Source organism: Arvicanthis niloticus, chromosome 11, assembly GCF_011762505.2.
Source record: "Arvicanthis niloticus isolate mArvNil1 chromosome 11, mArvNil1.pat.X, whole genome shotgun sequence".
Lineage (NCBI taxonomy): Eukaryota > Metazoa > Chordata > Mammalia > Rodentia > Muridae > Arvicanthis > Arvicanthis niloticus.
Window position 1 is genome coordinate 11590673 of NC_047668.1, and position 18559 is coordinate 11609231.

Here is an 18559-nt window from a genome sequence, read left to right on the forward strand (position 1 = left end):
CACATCAAATGGCTTTTATCTTCTTGACATAGCTACAGCATTTGACATGTGTGCCACTCCAGTAATGATAACTTTATTGTGAGTATGTGATAACAAAACTCTTGGTCCTCCTGCTAGCTTTTTGACTATTAATCTCACATGTAAAGCATTTATTTGGTAATATTTATTTAATCTTGCATATCTTTAGTGCTGGAGCTTCCTCATAGTCTCTCTTATACTTCTTTTATATTAGATCTGTAAGAATTTCATATATTCTGGGTCTGAACAAAACCTACACAAGTTCAAGTATCATTCTCTCCACCTGATGATTATTTCCTAACCATATACTAGATTTCCCAGCATACATGGTCATGTATGCACTAAGGGAAGGGTATATATGTACAATTACTTACCAACACCTTGCCAATATGGTGAAACCAGAAACAAAAAGTGAGAAAATCTATGGCACTTGGGTCTACAAGGCTAACAGGAAGAGTATGCTGATCTGTATTTGTATATCTGTAATGACAGCATACAGGCAAATTGGTTCATTTTCAAGTGTACTGATAACAATATTGTTTGTATATTAGTTGGGTAGTGAAATAAAGTACAATGTTGGTAACATGTTAAAATGCCTGAAAAATACTAATTCAAATGGTCATCTACACTATTTACTCACAATGGTGCAAAGCTAAAGAAAACGCTGAGAAAACAAGATCCTTCATAGTAAGAACTGAAAGATCACTCTCCCATGCAAAGCAAGAAATTGCACAGTGCTTTCCTCTATACAGAAATGTGTAGAATCAATAGCTAAAAAAGTTCAAAGTGGGTTTTTATTTTGGTTTGGTTTTAGTTTTGGTTTTCTTTTTTGTTTTGTTTTGTTTTGTGCATGGAGCTCAAATCAGGAGCAACAGATGAAGAAACAAATTGGTATTATTTTATTACATTATGGAATCAAGTGACCTTTAATCTATGTTCATTACTGAAAAATATTGTTTGTTAAATATAGCTAAACATTGTCAGTGAGAGGAGTGGCCCTTGGGCCTGAGGGTGTTCCATGCCCAGTGTAGAAGAATGCCGGGGCGGGAAGACGTGAGTGGATGGGTGGGTGCCCCTCTCAGAGGCAGAAGGAGGAGGAATGGAATAGGGGGCTTCTGAAAGGGAAACATGGACAGGGAAACACAACTGAAATGTAAATAAAGAAGATATCCATTAATAAGAAAAAAGAAAAAAAATTAAAGATATAGCCAAATATTTATATATAAAATATTGTTCACAGTATCCAAAGGTAAAAAATTGTAATTAACCTAAGTATTCAACATTATAAAAATAAGTTAAATTATTATACATTTATGTGTTGTAACTCACAAAGTATTTTAAGACAGTATTTACAGATTATTTATACATACCAGAGAATACTTATGGAGTCTTAAATAAAAAAAAAAAAAAAAAAAAAAAAAAAAAAAAAAAAAAAAAAAAGGACACTAAATTACCAGTATGGCAACCAACCTCACTCTATGGATACAGTATTTATTCATTGAATACTATGTGACAGTACTTTTTCTGGAGATGGAATCCTGATATATTTCAGTTGATGTGTATAGTCACAACTGTTAATTGGTCACATATAAAGTTAAACAAGCTTAAAGAATGGCTTGATCATGCTAGCCCTTTTTGTCCTGGAAATATTTTTATTCCTCACCATCGTGTTAAAGCTTGTCTTTAATAACATCAACATGTTGGCAGCTAAAGTACATGGCTTGAAGCTGAAAATGAACCCCCAGACAGAGTTATTAAATTAACAGACTGGCAAACCAAGGACGGGTAAGATGCTGCACAGAGCCTTACCAACCTAAGACAGAAGTGCATTGCTTTTGATAATGCATATTCAATGATGGGTAAGGAACACATTCTAGTCAGAACGACCTAAGACAGGCTCAATCTTGTTTATAAAATAAAAAAGGGGGAGAGTTGGAGAGCTTTTGGGGCTGCCTGGCAAGAATCTCACATGGGCCAAGGACAAGGAAATGGGCTGCTTGGCAGGAATATGGCATTGGCCAAGGACAAAGAAGTGGGCTTCAGGCAGGAATCTGACATTAGGCTAGAACAAAGAAGTAATTCCAGGCAGGATTCTAAATTTTAGGCTAGAACAAGGAAGTAGGCTTCAGACATAAAAATGACTTTGGGCTAGGACAGGGAAATTGGCTCAGATATTTTGGTCATCCTGATTAAGGACCTAGAAACAGTGATCACAGGAGTGTTCATGTAATTGTGTTTAATGCCTTGCTTGTTCTTTGACTATTTGTGCTTATTGTCTTGCTTGTTCCTTGACTATTTGCATCTATTGTATTGCTAGTTCCTCAACCTAGAACTGACCTTAATACTTGCATGTAATTAAAATGGTATAAAAGTAAAAAGGAGGAGGGGGATGGGACAGGGGGTTTCTGAGGGGATGATGAAGAAAGGGGATGACATCTGAAATGTAAATAAACAAAATATCCAATAAAAAAGTCATTAATTTTTATTAAATAAAATAATTTGGAAAAACATAAATTTTATTTATGGCTAAGAAAAAGACCTTTGTCATCTATACTAATATTTTCTCTTTATCCCTGAAAAATATACATACCAGTGGAGTAATGTATCATACTTTATAAACAGGATGAACATAGACTTCTATTGATATCATATTGATCCTGATAATGTATATGGGCATCAATAGAATTTTAAAATGCTGTATGATTAGTAAATGAGAAATTCTCAGTAGAAAGCTATATAGAACATATTAAAGACAGTACATTAACATAGAAAACTAGTAACTCATCCTAATGTATGATTTCACATTAAGAAATATTTTATATTTTATATTATCATTTACTATTCAGTGTACTGGAGAACATTTGTTATTTATTCTGCCTCTTTGAAAAACTTATTTTGCAGTGAACTCTAAATAGGAAAGAACACCAGCGAACAAACAGAATACTCAATGGCATTAAACCGATTGTGAGAACTAGATTTCTTGACACTCTACAATACAATTCTAGAGAATGAGTCTTCAGTACAAAACAGAAGCTCCTTTTAGAGCTTTGGGGAAGTATAAGGGAAGATAAGACAGCATGATACTTGATATGTTCCCTAGAGAAAAGATGAAAGAAAGCAAATATGACACATTAAGGAATTTCTACTAAGCAGGTAACACCTAGGGATTAGTAAGCCCCAAGAGAGCAAGGAAGAAAAGCCTGAGAATACTGTAGATTGGGGTGTGAAATGCATGGCTAATAGAGATGGGGTCTTATTCAATAGTAATAGGAAGCAACTGATAACTTATACTGATGTAACCTTTTTCTTACTCATAAGTTTCCCATTATTTCTTAGTTTTGTCTTTCTGAGACAGGGCTGATTTTGTGGCTTAGGACAGCCTGAAAATCAATATGAAGCACAGAACAGGACAGCTTTGAACTTAATATAATCCTCCTGTCTCAGCATGCACAGAGCTTGAAGCATGGTTTGAAACATCTCATCCACCTTTACACTTACTATCATACTGAAATACACAGGAATTTCTTTCTCCTGTTCCGAGTTCAGCTAAAATATTATTTGCTATTGTGAAGTCAGTCTACTATTCTTTTTGGGTTAGTTTTTATCAACTTGACACAAGCTAAAATCTTTTGAGAAGGAACCTTGACTGAGTATAATATTTACCTCATTGGCCTGTAGACAAGTCTGTGGGGAATTTTCTTGATTCATAATTTATGCTGGAGGGCCCAGCCCACTATGGCCAGTAGGTTTTCTGGGTAATATAAAAACCAAGAAGAGTAAGCCACAGGAGCAAGCTAGTCAGTAGTTCTGCAGCACCGACTCTGTTTCTGATCCTGCCTCCAGGTCCCTGTCTTGTGTTTCTTTGTTTTCAAAGATTACTTGATTCATAGTGTTTATTATAGCAATCCAAAGCAAGCTAACATTTACCTCTTTGTACACACATCATTTCTAACTGGCTAGTTTGAAAAAAAAAAAAGGTAATATATTCTGTGGGTACAGTGTTAGCCTTTAGAGGAAGAATTTCTTTCAAGTGCAGCACATATTTAACTACTTTCACCTTCACATCCTCTTCTTTCTCTCCTCCTCCTTCTCCCTCCCATACTACTGGTCTCCTGTTTGCCAGTCTCCCCTCTACTTTCATGTCATAAGTCCTGTGAGGGTGTGTGTGTGTGTGTGTGTGTGTGTGTGTGAGTGTGTGTGAGATGTATCTTTATGAAATCTAGGATTCAAAAATAAGAGAAGGCTGAAGAGTGGCTCAGGGGGTAAACTGCCTTCCATTCAAGTGTGAGAACTAGATCCACAGCACCTCTGTAAATGCTAGGTTATCCTAGTGTCCTGTAATTTGTGCACTGGGAAGGTAAAGAGAGATCTGAGCAAACTAGCTAGTGTTACTAGCAGAATTACTGACCTTTGGCTGTTAATGAGACTCTCTCAGCCTAATATATACTTTATATATATATATATATATATATATATATATATATATATATATATATACACACACACACACATATATATATATTTAAACCCCAAGACTATTCATCTCAGTTAAATTTTATAGAGTTAGAATAGACACTCTGTGTTATGGAGTTTCACATTGGATTGTATGACTTCACTATTAATTATATTTATATGCACATGTTCACACAAAATTAGAAAATTATTAAAATTTATACATTCTGTAGAGGGCTAATATCTAAAATATAAAAAGAACAACAACAAAGCCCACCAACCAACCAACCAAACAAACAAAAACTGGGACATCAAAAACAACTCAATTTAAAAAAATGAAGTATGGATTTAAACAGAGAATTCTTAAAAGAAGAAACACAAATGGCTGAGAAACAAATGTTCAACATCCTTAGTCATAAGGAAAATGCAAATTAAAACTACTTTGGGATTCCATCTTAAGCTAGTCAGAGTGGTCAAGATCAATAAAACAAATGACAGGTCATGCAGGCAAGGATGTGGGTAAGGGGACCATTCTTCCATTGTTGGTAGGAGTATAAAACTATGGAAATCAGTGTGGCAGTTCTTCAGGATGCTGGATATAGTATGATTTACCTCAAGATCCTGCTATAGCATTCTTGGGCATATGCCTAAAAGATACTTCATTTTACCACAGAGACGCCTGTCCAACCATGTTCACTGCTGCTCTACTCATAATAGCCAGAAATTAGGAACAACCTAGATGTCCCTCAATGGATGAAAGAGTAAAGAAAACCTGGTATTGTAACTTCAATTTTTTCACATCCTATTTTTAATGATGGTTATTAAACGCTTTAACCTTCCTTGTAGCCCACCACCACCAGAGGTAGTGGAAAAGAAAGAATATGGGGGTGGGGAGAGGGGGGAGATGAATCTGCTTAGAAAGGTTCTTTGGAGCAACTCCTGTCTGTGCTGTCTGGAAATCAGCAGTTCAGTTCACAGGTTAGCAGGCAGCGGCAGCTCCATCCACCTGTAAACACTTCATGGATACACCAGCAGTCGAGTTCCGTAGAGACAGGATAGCAACAGTGGAGACACAACCTAGCACAGACAGCCAGGCCTCAGCCTTGGATCAAGTCAGCAGGCAGAACTAGCAGGAACACTAGAAGTGCTTAGCTGTGCCTCTCTCAGGGAAGCAAAGATCAGCGAAGAAGCGAGACCCACAAGCATTGGACAGCTAGCTGTACCCGAGAGCCAAGCTCTGTCACCCTCATTCTGTAGAGTCATATTTATACCCTCCAAACATCACGTATCCTCTACGTGCCTTGCCTTAGTGCAGGTTTTGCCTCAGCACGTACATGCCATCAGCCTGAGTCCTCAGAGTCCCCACAAAGGCAGCTCAACTACGCAATTCATACGGACCAATACATGCATGTTGTTAGCAAAGAATCCTTCATCACCTGTCTTTTCAAGTGCTTGCTTTAGCAGAACATCCTCTGTCCTGTGACTGCTTCAGTGAAATGTTCCTTCATAAGTCTGCCTTAGTCTTTCACTTGTGTCCACTTCAGGAAAACACTCCTTCATATGTTTTCCCCAGCAAAAAACTTCCAACACAACTGACTATACAAGGTACCCTTAAGTTTCCACTTCATGGTACATTTAAAAAAATGGTGTTTACCTCAGCTATTAAAAATGACACCGTGAAATGTGCAGATAAATGAATAGAGCTGGAAAAAAAAACATTCTGAATGTGATAATCCTAACACAAAACATCAAATATAGTTTGTATTCACTTATATGTGGATTAAAACAATGAGTCTCTAATGAACAAGCTACAATCTCTATAACCAGACATTAGATATAGAATCGGGAACTAGTGGAGAAGTTCCTAAGAAGGAGAAATAGAAAAGACATTATGTAATTATGGATGAACAGGGTGGGGGCACTGGAACATAAGGATGAACATGGAGGGGAATGGAAGCGGGGGATACAATAAGAGACACAGATAAAACTAAGGGTCATTAGAGGGGTTGTATGGAAACCTAATATGCTAGAAGCTAACTAAAATAAGTAAATACATGAAGGTGATCTAAATAAAATCATCAAATAATGAGGAGATGGAGACCCAACAATCACATTCCTATTCACCAAATGAAAGTTCTAGCAATCAGAAATTGGTTACATCTATTTGAGTTTTGGCCAAAGGGAACTCATGTGAATCCCTAGACACCCCAGGTTACTGTCAAAGCTATTGTTGGTTCTCCACAAACTGACCATTAAGGCCAATAGCTGACATAAAGGCCTATAAACTGACCACCACTCATTAAACATGGAGAATCACGCTGGTGCTTCCCCAGAGCCTTCACCTACGGACCTGTCTTTATGGTACTGGAGGTACTCTGTGTGCTAGCACAAGAAAAAGATAAACACCAGCTCATTCATAACCCGTTTGGTCTACAAAAGTAACTGACTTGCAAGCTGCTAGTGCAATAGTGGCACAAAGCTTGTGAGGGTAACCAACTATTACTGATAGGATTTAAGGACCACACCATGAGATGTGGCCCATGACAGAGACTGCTGGGGTGGCCAAGAACCTGAGACTACATAGGTCAGAGGCCCAGGAGAAAACCAAATATTAATGTTCTGCTAAAGGATCATAGCCTATCAGACCCTCTGGTACACGAATAAGAAAATCCCAAGAAGAAAATTTATAACAATAAGTGTTCATATCAAATAACCTGATGATGATGTGCCTCAAGGCTCTCAAAACAAACAAACAAACAAACAAACAAACAACAACAACAACAAAACAGCCAATGCCAAACACACTAGATGAGGTAGGAATGATAATGCTCAGAAAAGAAATGAATGAAGTAGAGAGAGACTAAAAGAACAATTCATAAAATGAACTAAACAAAGAGTTGGATCTTGTGGTGGCATTCGCACAACCAAATATCAGCTATACTGCAGAGCTATAATGATAAAGGCAGACTGGTGGCACTGACATGAAAATAGACAGACCAACAGAATAGAATAGAGATCCTGAAAACAAAATGCTAAAAATATGCCCATGTAATTTTTGACAAAGGAGGCAAAAATATACACAGGACATCAACCTATTAAATAAATCATACTAGCAAAACTAGTTATCTTTTTGCAGAAGAATGAAATTAAATTGATCTTTCATCTTGTACAAAAATCATGTCAAAATGAATCAAAGATCTTAATTTAAAGCCTGAAATGTTGAAATGTCTAGAAGAAAGCATGGGGAATTCTCTTGAAGTTATTTTGATAAGGAAAAAAAATCCCTCAATCAACACCAGTAACAGCTGGGCAATGATGGTGCACGCCTTTAATCCCAGCACTTAGGAGGCAGAGGCAGGTGGATTTCTGAGTTCGAGGCCAGCCTTGTCCACAGAGTGAGTTCCAGGACAGCCAGGACTACACAGAGAATCCCTGTCTCAAAAAAAAACAAAAACAAAAACAAAACAAACAAACAAACAAACACCAGTAACACAGGAACTAGCCCCAAGTATCAACTCATGGGGCAGCATGAAAATGGGAAGTTCAAACAGCAGAGCAAGCTGACAGCCCACAGAATGGGAGAAAATCTAACCAACCACACCTTAGACAAGGGCTGATAGCCAGAAATTACAAAGAACTGCAGAAGTTAAATACCAAGAAAATAAAACTTCCAGTCAACAATGGACCAACAAATCTAATACACAGTGAAAAATAATAAAATCTACAACAACAAAAACAAAAAACCTCCCACAAATGGCCTTTAAATATTTAAGTCTTCAATGTTTCTAACTGTCAAGGTATGCAAATTTGAGACTAGTTTGAGACACCAGCTATCCCAATCAGAATAGCTATCATCAAGAATCCTGACATCATGTGCTGGGGAGATAGCTCAGCCATTAAAGGCTAGGCTCAACCGAAAATAAAAGAATTGTAACAAGAAATTTTAGAATATATGCAGAAAGAGGAACCCCTGTTCACTGATTTTGGGGGCTGAAAATGAGTACAAATAGAATTCAGTTTGGAGATTCCTCAAAAGACTAGAACTGTCACCCAGCTGTGTCACTTCTTGTCATGTGCCCAGAGAACTCCTCACCCTATCACAGAGATATTTGCACCTCAAGATTACTGCTGCTTTATTCATTTTAGCATGGAAATGGTAGAAAACCATCTCAAAGGATGAATGGGTAATGAAAATCTGGCACGTATATAAAAATAGAACACTGTTCGGCTCTTTAAAAAAACAACTACACAAAATTTTAAGGAAAATAAATGAACTTAGAAAGTATATTATTAAGTGAGGTCACACAATCTCAGAAACAAACATGTTCCCCTTGTAGTCAGCTCCTAGCCTAAATTATTTGTACGTACATTATGTAAACAGATGTATGTATAGGGACGGTATAACATATAGAAACAAGAGGGTATTAGGTAATGAGGAAATATGAAACCCACATATGTGTATCATAAAAAGCGATATAAAACTAATCACTTTTCTTGTTTTTTCCTTGTATATAGGTTTGTTATAATGTTTTATTACAGTTCCCCTGCCCCCACACCCTCTCAGACCCTCCCCACCTCTCCTTTTATCCATATCCACACCATTTTTGTCTTTTCTATTTGGAAAATAAATGGGCATTTAAATAATAATAAAACAAGATAAAATAAAATAAGATTTAAAAATTAGAATAGTGCAAAACAGAAGAAAAGGAGCCAGAGAAAAAGCTCAAGAAACATATAAACACAGAGATACATACAAGTGCATGTCTGCACATACAGAGATCCAATCAAAACACAACAAACAAAAAATCTAGAAGCTATAATATATATGTCAAGGACCTGTAAGGTAAAGTTAATTATTTAATAAAATAATAAATAAGTACCCTAACAAAGCATTATGACAACCCCCCCAAAGATGCTATTAATTCATTTTGTGTTAGCCATCTATGTCTCCTTCTGGGTGTAGGCTCTACCCTTAAGAGTAGTTTGTCCTGGAGATGCCCCCAACTCCTGACCCCCATTCAGTTGCAGATTCCCATTCATTTTCATGGCCATCTGGCCATCTCTCCTGCCCTTCCTCATACCTGATCCTGAATCCCTCATTCTCCTCCCCGTGCTCCCTTTCTTTCAGTTCCCTCCCTCCATCTGCCTCTTCTGACTATTTAATTCCCTCTTCTAAGTGAAAGTCAGGTTTCTTCTCATGAGCCTTCCTTCTTGGTTAGCTTCGTTGGGTCTCTGGAGTATAACATGGTACCCGTATTTTATACCTAATACTTATAAAAATACATACCATGTATGCTCCTTTGGATCTGGGTTAACTCACTCAGGATGACAGCCTTAAGTTCTATCCATTTGCTGCAAAATTCATGATGTCTTTGATTTAATAGCTGAATAGTATCCATTGTGTAGATGCACCACATTTTCTTTATCCATTCTTTAGTTGAGGGACATCTAGGTTGTTTCCAGTTTCTGGCTATTATGAATAAAGCTGCTATGAACATAGTTGAGCAAGTGCCTTTGTGGGATGTTGGAGCATCTTTTGGGCATATGCCCAGGCGTGGTGTACCTGGATCTTGAGGTGGAACTATTCCCAGAACCCACACTGAGGTCCACAACTCTGTCACAGTAGCTCCACAATCCCATGCCCTCGTCTGGTCCCTAAGAGCACTAGGCATATACATGGTGCACATGCACACACAGCCAAACACTAATAGATGTAAAGTAAATCTAAAGAAACTTTAAAGAAAAAGAATAAGGACATATATTATGAGTCATCTTATTTTTATAATTAAAGTTTTCCATGAAGAATTTAAAAACAGACTAAAAGTCAGCATTATGTATGCATGGAAGAAACTTTTAAGAGTTTTACTTCATACAGAGCTTTTAGAAAGGATAAGTTGGTAGAATTTTTCAAAAAATGATTCTTCCACTTCTCTTTTACAGGAATTTAAGCCAATTTTAGTTAACAGATGCAACATCCAAAGCAGACTTGTGAAGTAAAAATACAGATCAAATAGAAAAAGATTTTAATGCAGTACGTTTCTCAGGAGTAGACATGAGTTTATGTTACTTTAAATATTATAGTCTAAAGAAATTTTCATTAGATGTGTGATTTCTTTTTTTTCTGAACTTCCAGGTGTCTTGTGTGGTCTACTTATTTCTAAGTTTAATAACTTCTCAGAAGCCTGCATACACTTCTCTCAATAAATACCTGTCACCGTTTGTATATATTTACCATTCACATGCCAAAGTGACAGAAATGTAAATTCTTTCTCACAGTTACTATGTTAACAGTTACTATATGTTAATGATTACCAAATTAGGATTTTTATCCTGGGCCCTGTTTTAACCTGAAACAGCCATCACATATTGTACACATGATCTGTCCTGATAACAAATTATCATGCTTGCTGGAAGGTGACTTTAGAACACTTATTTTCCATTTGGCATGTAAATGAAAATGTTACTCTATTTTATTCTCATAAAACTACATATTCTTTGGGGCTAATTAAAAATAATCATGGCGATATGTAATTCTCTATCATCTATATTTTTGGTCTACTTATAAATTTATTAGAAAATAGATTAATAGAAACAAAATTATAAGCCTATCATTATAAAATTAAAAATAATTTATATAAAAGACTTTTATTAAATTTCACAATTTATACAAATTAAAAATGTTTTATGCATTTTTCAGTATGTGTGTTGAATGTATTGCTGTGTGGGTGTATGCCTGTGTAGGTATGTGCCTGCCTATGTCAGCATATTCCTGTATGGGTGTATACCTTTGTAAGTATATAACTGTGTAGGTATATGACTGTGTGTATGTGTGCCTATGTGAGTGTTTGCATGTGCAGATGTATGTTCTTGTGTGGATGTTTGCCTATGTTGGTATATGACTCGTTGGTATATGGCGTGTGCGTGCACACGCGTGCACACACACACACACACACACACACACACACACATGCCTGTGTGGGTGTTTGCCTGTGTAGATGCCTGGTCTTGTATGGTGTTCATGTGGAGGTCAGAGATTGACATCAGGTATCCTTTTAGTTACTCTCTATCTCCCTCCTGGTGACAGGCTCTCTCTAAACCTGTGGCTCATGGACTTGACTACACTGGCTAGCCAGAAAGCACCAAGCGCCCATTGGTCTCTGTTCTCCATACCAGGGTTACAGATGCACATCCTAGTGCCAAGTGTTTCATGTGGGCACTAAGTATCAAATTCAGGTCCCTATACTTGTGTAGCAAGGTATTACCAACTGAGCCACCACCACAGCCTCTACTCAGGTTTTACAGGATGCTTTCTCATTTTGGTTTAATGTAGCATACTTTTAATTCCATGATATATATTTAACTCTTAGATATAAATAAATTTAAGGGAAGTAACTATAATACAATCCTAGTAAATCTCTTACTGCACAATAACAAAATGACATTTTTTGTTCATCACAGACTAAGCTTGTTAATGAGGATACAAGCCCCTTGCAAACAGACGTGAGTATTTCCAAGACACTCTACTAAAAACTGAAGTAACTTTAAGGTATAATGGATTGAGCAGAGCACCCAACAGTAAGACTCATATAATGTGTTTTTCTCATGACGACTGGCTCAGTATTACAATGAGACAGAATATGTCATAAATCGGACCTGTCACTTGTTTCTAGTTGAATACAATATATTTCTTTTCTTTTGTTTTAGCATATTCCTTCAGTTTCCAAGCACATGCACACGTCCTTGTAGCAGTGTCATTTCTCTGGGTGACAGATACAACAACAACATGTTATAAATTATTATAATAAATTATATTACACGTTGCTACAAAGAAAAGGCTGATGATTTATTATTTCCTTTGGGGTGGTCACTTTTTATGAAGTATAAAAGCTAATAACATAAAAACAGAAAGAAAATGAGAATGTACCAGAGGTTATTAATATACAACAACTCAAAAAACAGAAATATTTTTTTTCATGTACACATACATGAAATAAAGTAATACCATACCAGAAGGGTGCTGTGTCTGTGTTTAAAGAGGAGGTTGTTGGCAAACAGCACAGCTCACTTTCGCTGAAATGTACACAACCGATATATGCAGCACAGAAGGCTGGCACCGAGGGCTTACAACCTTAATTTGCCTGCAAGAAGGAGCAGCCATTTTACCTTCAGAGCACGTTCCTGATTGTGTTCGGCAGTCGGGTGTCTCGCGGTGTTTGCTGAAGTCTGGTTCTGCTCTTTCAGACGATGAAGCTCCTGGTGCAGCCGTTTGCACTGCCACAAGGGAAGAATCCCATTAAGTAAAGGAGTTTGCATTTTTTTTTTTAACCAAGCCATATGAATTAATGTAAATAACACCACTGTATTCTCTCAAAGACAAGGGGTTTGTTTTTAGCAATGACAATGGTGGGAAAAATACAGTTGCATACCAACAAAATAACACTATTAACTTTGCTAACTTTGTTAGTTACAATTTTCAATTAGTTTTATTATAAATATTATATTGAAAACATTTAGTTTTATAAAATTAAGGTCAAACTATATTTGAATTATTCTACCCACTGGCCAAATATTTTTAATTGCACACCAACTGCTGAGTTAAAAACATGCATCTAAATTCACATTGAATTTTTAATAAACCATAATAATGTAGTCTATAGCCAACTTCTATTAATGTTTTAAAAATAACAATGTGTTAAGAGGCAATCCAGATTTTTTATTTATTAAAACATCTTACATAATAACTATAGAATCTATCACATAATATGGTACAAATAACATGATGTTAGATGGGAAATTGCTAAAGCAATAAAACATAGAACCCATGAATCAGTAAAAAAATTAAGTTATTCCTTATTTTGTCTATTTTTAAAAATGGTATATTTGGGTAATAACCAATACATGTACATATTGATTAATAATCTAAACAATACCCTTTCTAGACAACCTGATAAATGGCTACTTGCCATAATGAATAAAAAATGATTAGTTCCCATGGCATAATCAAAATGCAGCTATAATCCATACTGGTACTTCATACTTGGACCTCGATTATAATATATTATCTGTATCAGTACTTCCTTGTAGCAATATACAAATTTTTTGAAAAGAGTGTTAATAGACTCTTGGTGTAGATTTAGATTACATAATGTTACATAAATACATAAAATTGATTGTACACAGCTCATGCATACAAAATACTGTTAGGACATTTACAAATTAAATAAACTAACCACAAAAAATCAAGATACTTGATGTTTAACCTAGCTGATTGCTTTGTTCCAGATGAATTCTGGGTGGTTGAGGAGATGGCTTGGGAGGATAATTATTTGCTGTATAAATGAGGCCCTGAGTTTGCATCACCAGCAACAGTCACATGTCTGTAATCACAGTTCTCTGGCACAGTGGATGTGGAAATAGGAGAATACCCAGAAGCCTGTGGTCCAGCTAGCTCGTCTCAAATCAAGTGGGAAAGGAAGACTGACATCTGATGTCCTCAAAATTCTACATGCATGCCCATGGCATGTTTATGCCTCTACTCACTCAAATAAAAATGTAAATATATACATATTACAAACACACAAAGGCAAGAATATCTAAAATCTGATGTGGAGACCATTGTTTAAGTGACAGTTGTCTTGAATTGCCATGTTCATTCTACCACGTGTTATGTGACAAACTAATCTACTTATCGCATTTTTAAAATTATGTGAAAACTCTGTGACATATCTCCTTTAATTTTTATTTGGAGAGAACAAATGATTATCATTACAGTTTATCTATCTTTATTTTTTTAGCATATAACAACAAACATTTTGTCTCATAATAAAGACAAAAATTATGACCCATGAGAATAAATGACATAAATATCAAATCAGCTTTTATTCTATTACGATCATCTGTTTCAATTAATTTTATAATTACACAATTAAGTGTAAAAAATTAAAGACAAAATGACCTATGGAAGTTCAAAGGCAAAGTAAATAATTTCAGCTATAGAATAAAATTGTTTTTCATGAAACAGAATAATAAGGATATGGCCTTATTTTAGATATATTATCCTGTAACGAGAAACTAAAGGGAAAATATGAAAGAAAAAGAATGTAGAAGCATCAAAGGAATATTGAAAAAATGAAAAACATCAAAAGTTTTCTGACGCAAGGGAACTTTATCCATGATGCCTAAACATAATGGCTGTCTAAACACAACCTGAAGAAGTACACCACACACAGCCATGATGACACTGAGAGAAAAATCTCATGATGCCCCAACCAAAGATAATGAACTAGAGGCGACCAGTGAGAGCAGGAAAAACAGTCTTCCCCAGCAAAGAGCTTCCCACCTTACTGGCTGGCCAATAGCAAGGGCTCATCCCTGAAATCACAGACATACAAGCAACACTGACCAGACTGAGTAGGCTGTAATTATACATGTACACACACACACACACACACACACACACACACGCACGCACACACGCACGCACACACGCACACACACACCAATAACTGTTAAAAGAAGAGGCCATGTTTCTGAGTGGAAAGTGTAGGGTGTGTGAGAGGTGGGTGGAGTGAGAAGAGGAAAGAAAGAAAATGATGTAATTATATTTTAATTTAAAATTTTAGAAGGAGTTGTCTGGCAAACTGTTCTTTTTATTACAGGAACTCTGAAATGACTTCAAAATAAAAACTTTTGTCACACACTTGAGGCAAAAACAATAATAAAACAATCTTTGCTTAAGTGTTATGTGTTGAACTTATTTTCCTTGCTAATGAGCTTTGGATTTAATATTAATCTGAGATTCAGAAAGTGAGAGACAAACAATTGTTCTAAAATAATATACATATACACTTAGGATGTATATTTAACTGCACTGAAGATTTCTTTAGACCTACTTAACCCTATATGATTTCTTTATGCAATTCTATATTTTTCAAGTTGACTACACTTCCCACAATGATATATTCACATATTTTTTCTTTTTCTTATTTTTTGTAAAGTCTTTAGTCCTGAAATTTATTTTGAAACTGGATTTAAATGTTTATCCACCAGCAGGTGTGATAACATACTATTGTAATTTATGATTTTAAATATTTACAAAATAGAGAAAGATCTTAACCTTTTAATCTATACTTCAATTTTCTTTGGCATTTTAAAGTTTAATTTGTGGTATAAAATATGAAGAAAGAAAGAGATAATGACATAAGAGAAATTTGCAACCATTGAGAAAAATGCATATCAAATGAAAATTATAATTTTTCAGGTTATGAAAAACTGGGACCTATGTAACAAATTTATTTCTTCTTGTGCTTTGCTAGTACTTTCTGTCTAAAAAGCACCTATTCTGAAGTGCTTTGTCATTAAACTAATATATATATTAATCAATTCCTTTGCTAGTTGGTTAGAGGTGATGAGGATATAGAATTTGACAAAGTAAATAAAAATTCCTATACTCAAAAAAAAAAAAAGAAACAAAATATAGTACAATGAAGATAAAAATGTTACAGAGAAAATCAGAAGCATAGGCAGTGCCAAAAGAATTAGGAAATAATTTCTAATTTAAATAAAAAGACGTGATAGAGAAAAAGACGTGTGGAAAAGATCTAAGAGCACGATGTAGTAACATCTTTGTGCTACATTCTGTCTTTGTGAAGAGTGACCAAAGCAGAAGAAACAACTGTGCAAAGGCTCTGAGGTAGAAGCCTGGCTGATGGCCTAGGTACCAAGGTAAGCTGTGGGGCAGAATGATGAAAGACAGGAGAACAGCAGCAGGTGACATTAAAGCTGAGCAGAGGCAGGAACACTGCAAGTGGGCTCCCTTCCATGGCTTTCTCAGCTTGCTTTCTAACACAACCTAAGAACAGCTGCCCGGAGATGGCACCACCCACAGTGAGTTGGGCCCTCTCATATCAGCCATTAATCATGAAAATCTACAGACTTGCCCATGGGCCAATCTGATGGAGACAATTTCTCAGTTGAGTTTTCCTCTTCATAAGCTACTCTAGTTTCTGTCAACAGACACTAATCTGCATAGCACATTTAGTCTCATTGTCCTTGAATTTAAAAGAAATGCTTCTAACATATAGTTAATATAGTTTGGTAGATACGCTAATCACATTATGGAAATTATTTTTATTCTTAGCCTACACTTTTTGGTCCTTTGCCTCCTTTGTAAAATTCTGTTGAATTTCATTTTTAACCAACTATGTTATTGTCTTGGATTATCTCAGTTTTCTAATATAATACAATCCTTATTATGACATGGTCTCCCTGACCATCACATATATTGTTTACATACATTTGTGTAAATAGATGTGTACATTTGAAAGTTAAAAGACTTTAGTCTATAATTTATTTCAGATGACGGGTAAATTCCTATATGACAGATGTACTTGGCTAGTGCTTTCTGGTAACATTTCTAAAGCTGAACTTGATTCATAGGAGGAGGAAGAAGAAGAAGAGGAGGAGGAGGAGGAAGAAGATGAGGAAGAGGAGGAAGAGAAAGAGGAAGAGAAAGAGGAGAAAGAAGAAAGAAGATGAGGAAGTTGTTTATTTCTATGAAACAGTTTATATAAAATAATTCTTCAAAAGGAATTAGTAGATATACCCACCCCATCAAACCATTTGTATTATCTCCTGGATTTGTTTGTTTATTTATTTATTTTCAGAAGCACAGCTTTCAAAATTTGTTTATTGAAATAGCTCCTTCTCTGGAAATGTGATTATTTGCCCCCCTCATGCATTCAGTAGGAAAAAATGTGGTAAATGTTATGTCTCTGTCAATGTGATATATCCTGTAATTCTTATAGTTACTGTAGTTAATGTGCAGTCACTCTGACGTAATTCTAATTCCTTTATATAGTGATTTATCTTTTTTCAATGGCTGTTCTAACCAACAATATAACTTCTAGTCACATTTAACTCTGGTGTTTTGCAGTTCTGAAACATGTTTAGAGCTTAGAGGTAAGTTAAGTTTCATCATCTTAACCAGCCTCTGGGCATGTGGTAGAATGTTCACCTAACACACATCAGGCCCTGAGTTTGATACCCAGCGTATCTCTCTCTCTCTCTCTCTCTCTCTCTCTCTCTCTCTCTCTCTCTCTCTCTCTCTCTCACACACACACACACACACACACACACACACACACAAACACACAGAGATACACACACAGACACACACAGACACATACACAGACACACACACAGACACACACACACAGACACACACACACACACACATACTCACACATCTTAAGACTTCCTGCTTCTGAAACCTGAAAACATAGCTACTATCTCTTGGAATACTGCCTTTCTCAAATTTGGAAAGTTTTTACTGGCCAGAATTTATAAAACACTTATTTAGTGTGTGTGTGTGTGCATGTGCACTGTGTACATAACTGAAGTTAGAGGACAATATATATAGGAGTTGACTTTATCAGACTGCCTTGGCACTTGGCAGACTCTCGAGCCTTTACCATCTGAGCCATCTCCAAAGCCCTCTCTCATATTTTTTAAATCGTATGTATTTGTATAAATTGCAAATACTCATTATTAATTAATGTTTGTTTCTTTCTTCAGATATTCTCCCTTGTACTCATTTTCTTTAGAATTTCAATGATTACAGTTTGTATTCATACATGCATTCTTACATTCCTTTTCAATTCTGTCCACCATTCCCCTCACATTGTTAGTTCCTGTATGGTTTTATGTTTCCACGTTTTCCTATCACAACAAACTATTAGGTCTTCAGTTTGTGAGTGCACTTTTACTCCTTCACAGCAGGTCACTGCCACACCAGCAACTCCATGCCAGCTGAGATCACTGTAGCCACGGCTGCTGCTGAAGCCCTGATTTCTGTTTCAGGAAGCCCTGTTACAGTCACATCTGTTCCAGACAGCTTGCAGCAGCTTTTGCAGACTTTGACCATGATAAGTCTTAATGATGCTTTCATGACTTAATCCATCTTGCAGCTATTCTTACTTGGGCCAGGAGTGAGCACCTCCTGGGTGACTCAGTAATGATTTCAAAATGGCAAATGTGAGGCTTATGACTGGGACATATGTGAAACATGTCTGATGAAACAGGAACTATA

At 36.1% G+C, this 18559-nt stretch overlaps 1 protein-coding gene across 4 annotated transcripts in view; it reads right to left on the reverse strand.

Annotated features, from left to right (window-relative positions):
* Positions 1 to 18559, reverse strand: part of Mipol1 (mirror-image polydactyly 1) — a 281225-nt gene that overhangs the window by 127845 nt on the left and 134821 nt on the right. For all 4 annotated transcript variants that reach the window (XM_076941854.1, XM_076941855.1, XM_076941856.1 and 1 more), the window contains one exon: positions 12634 to 12741. In XM_076941854.1, coding sequence (XP_076797969.1) covers positions 12634 to 12741 — 108 coding nt within the window. The remainder of the gene's footprint in view (positions 1 to 12633; positions 12742 to 18559) is intronic.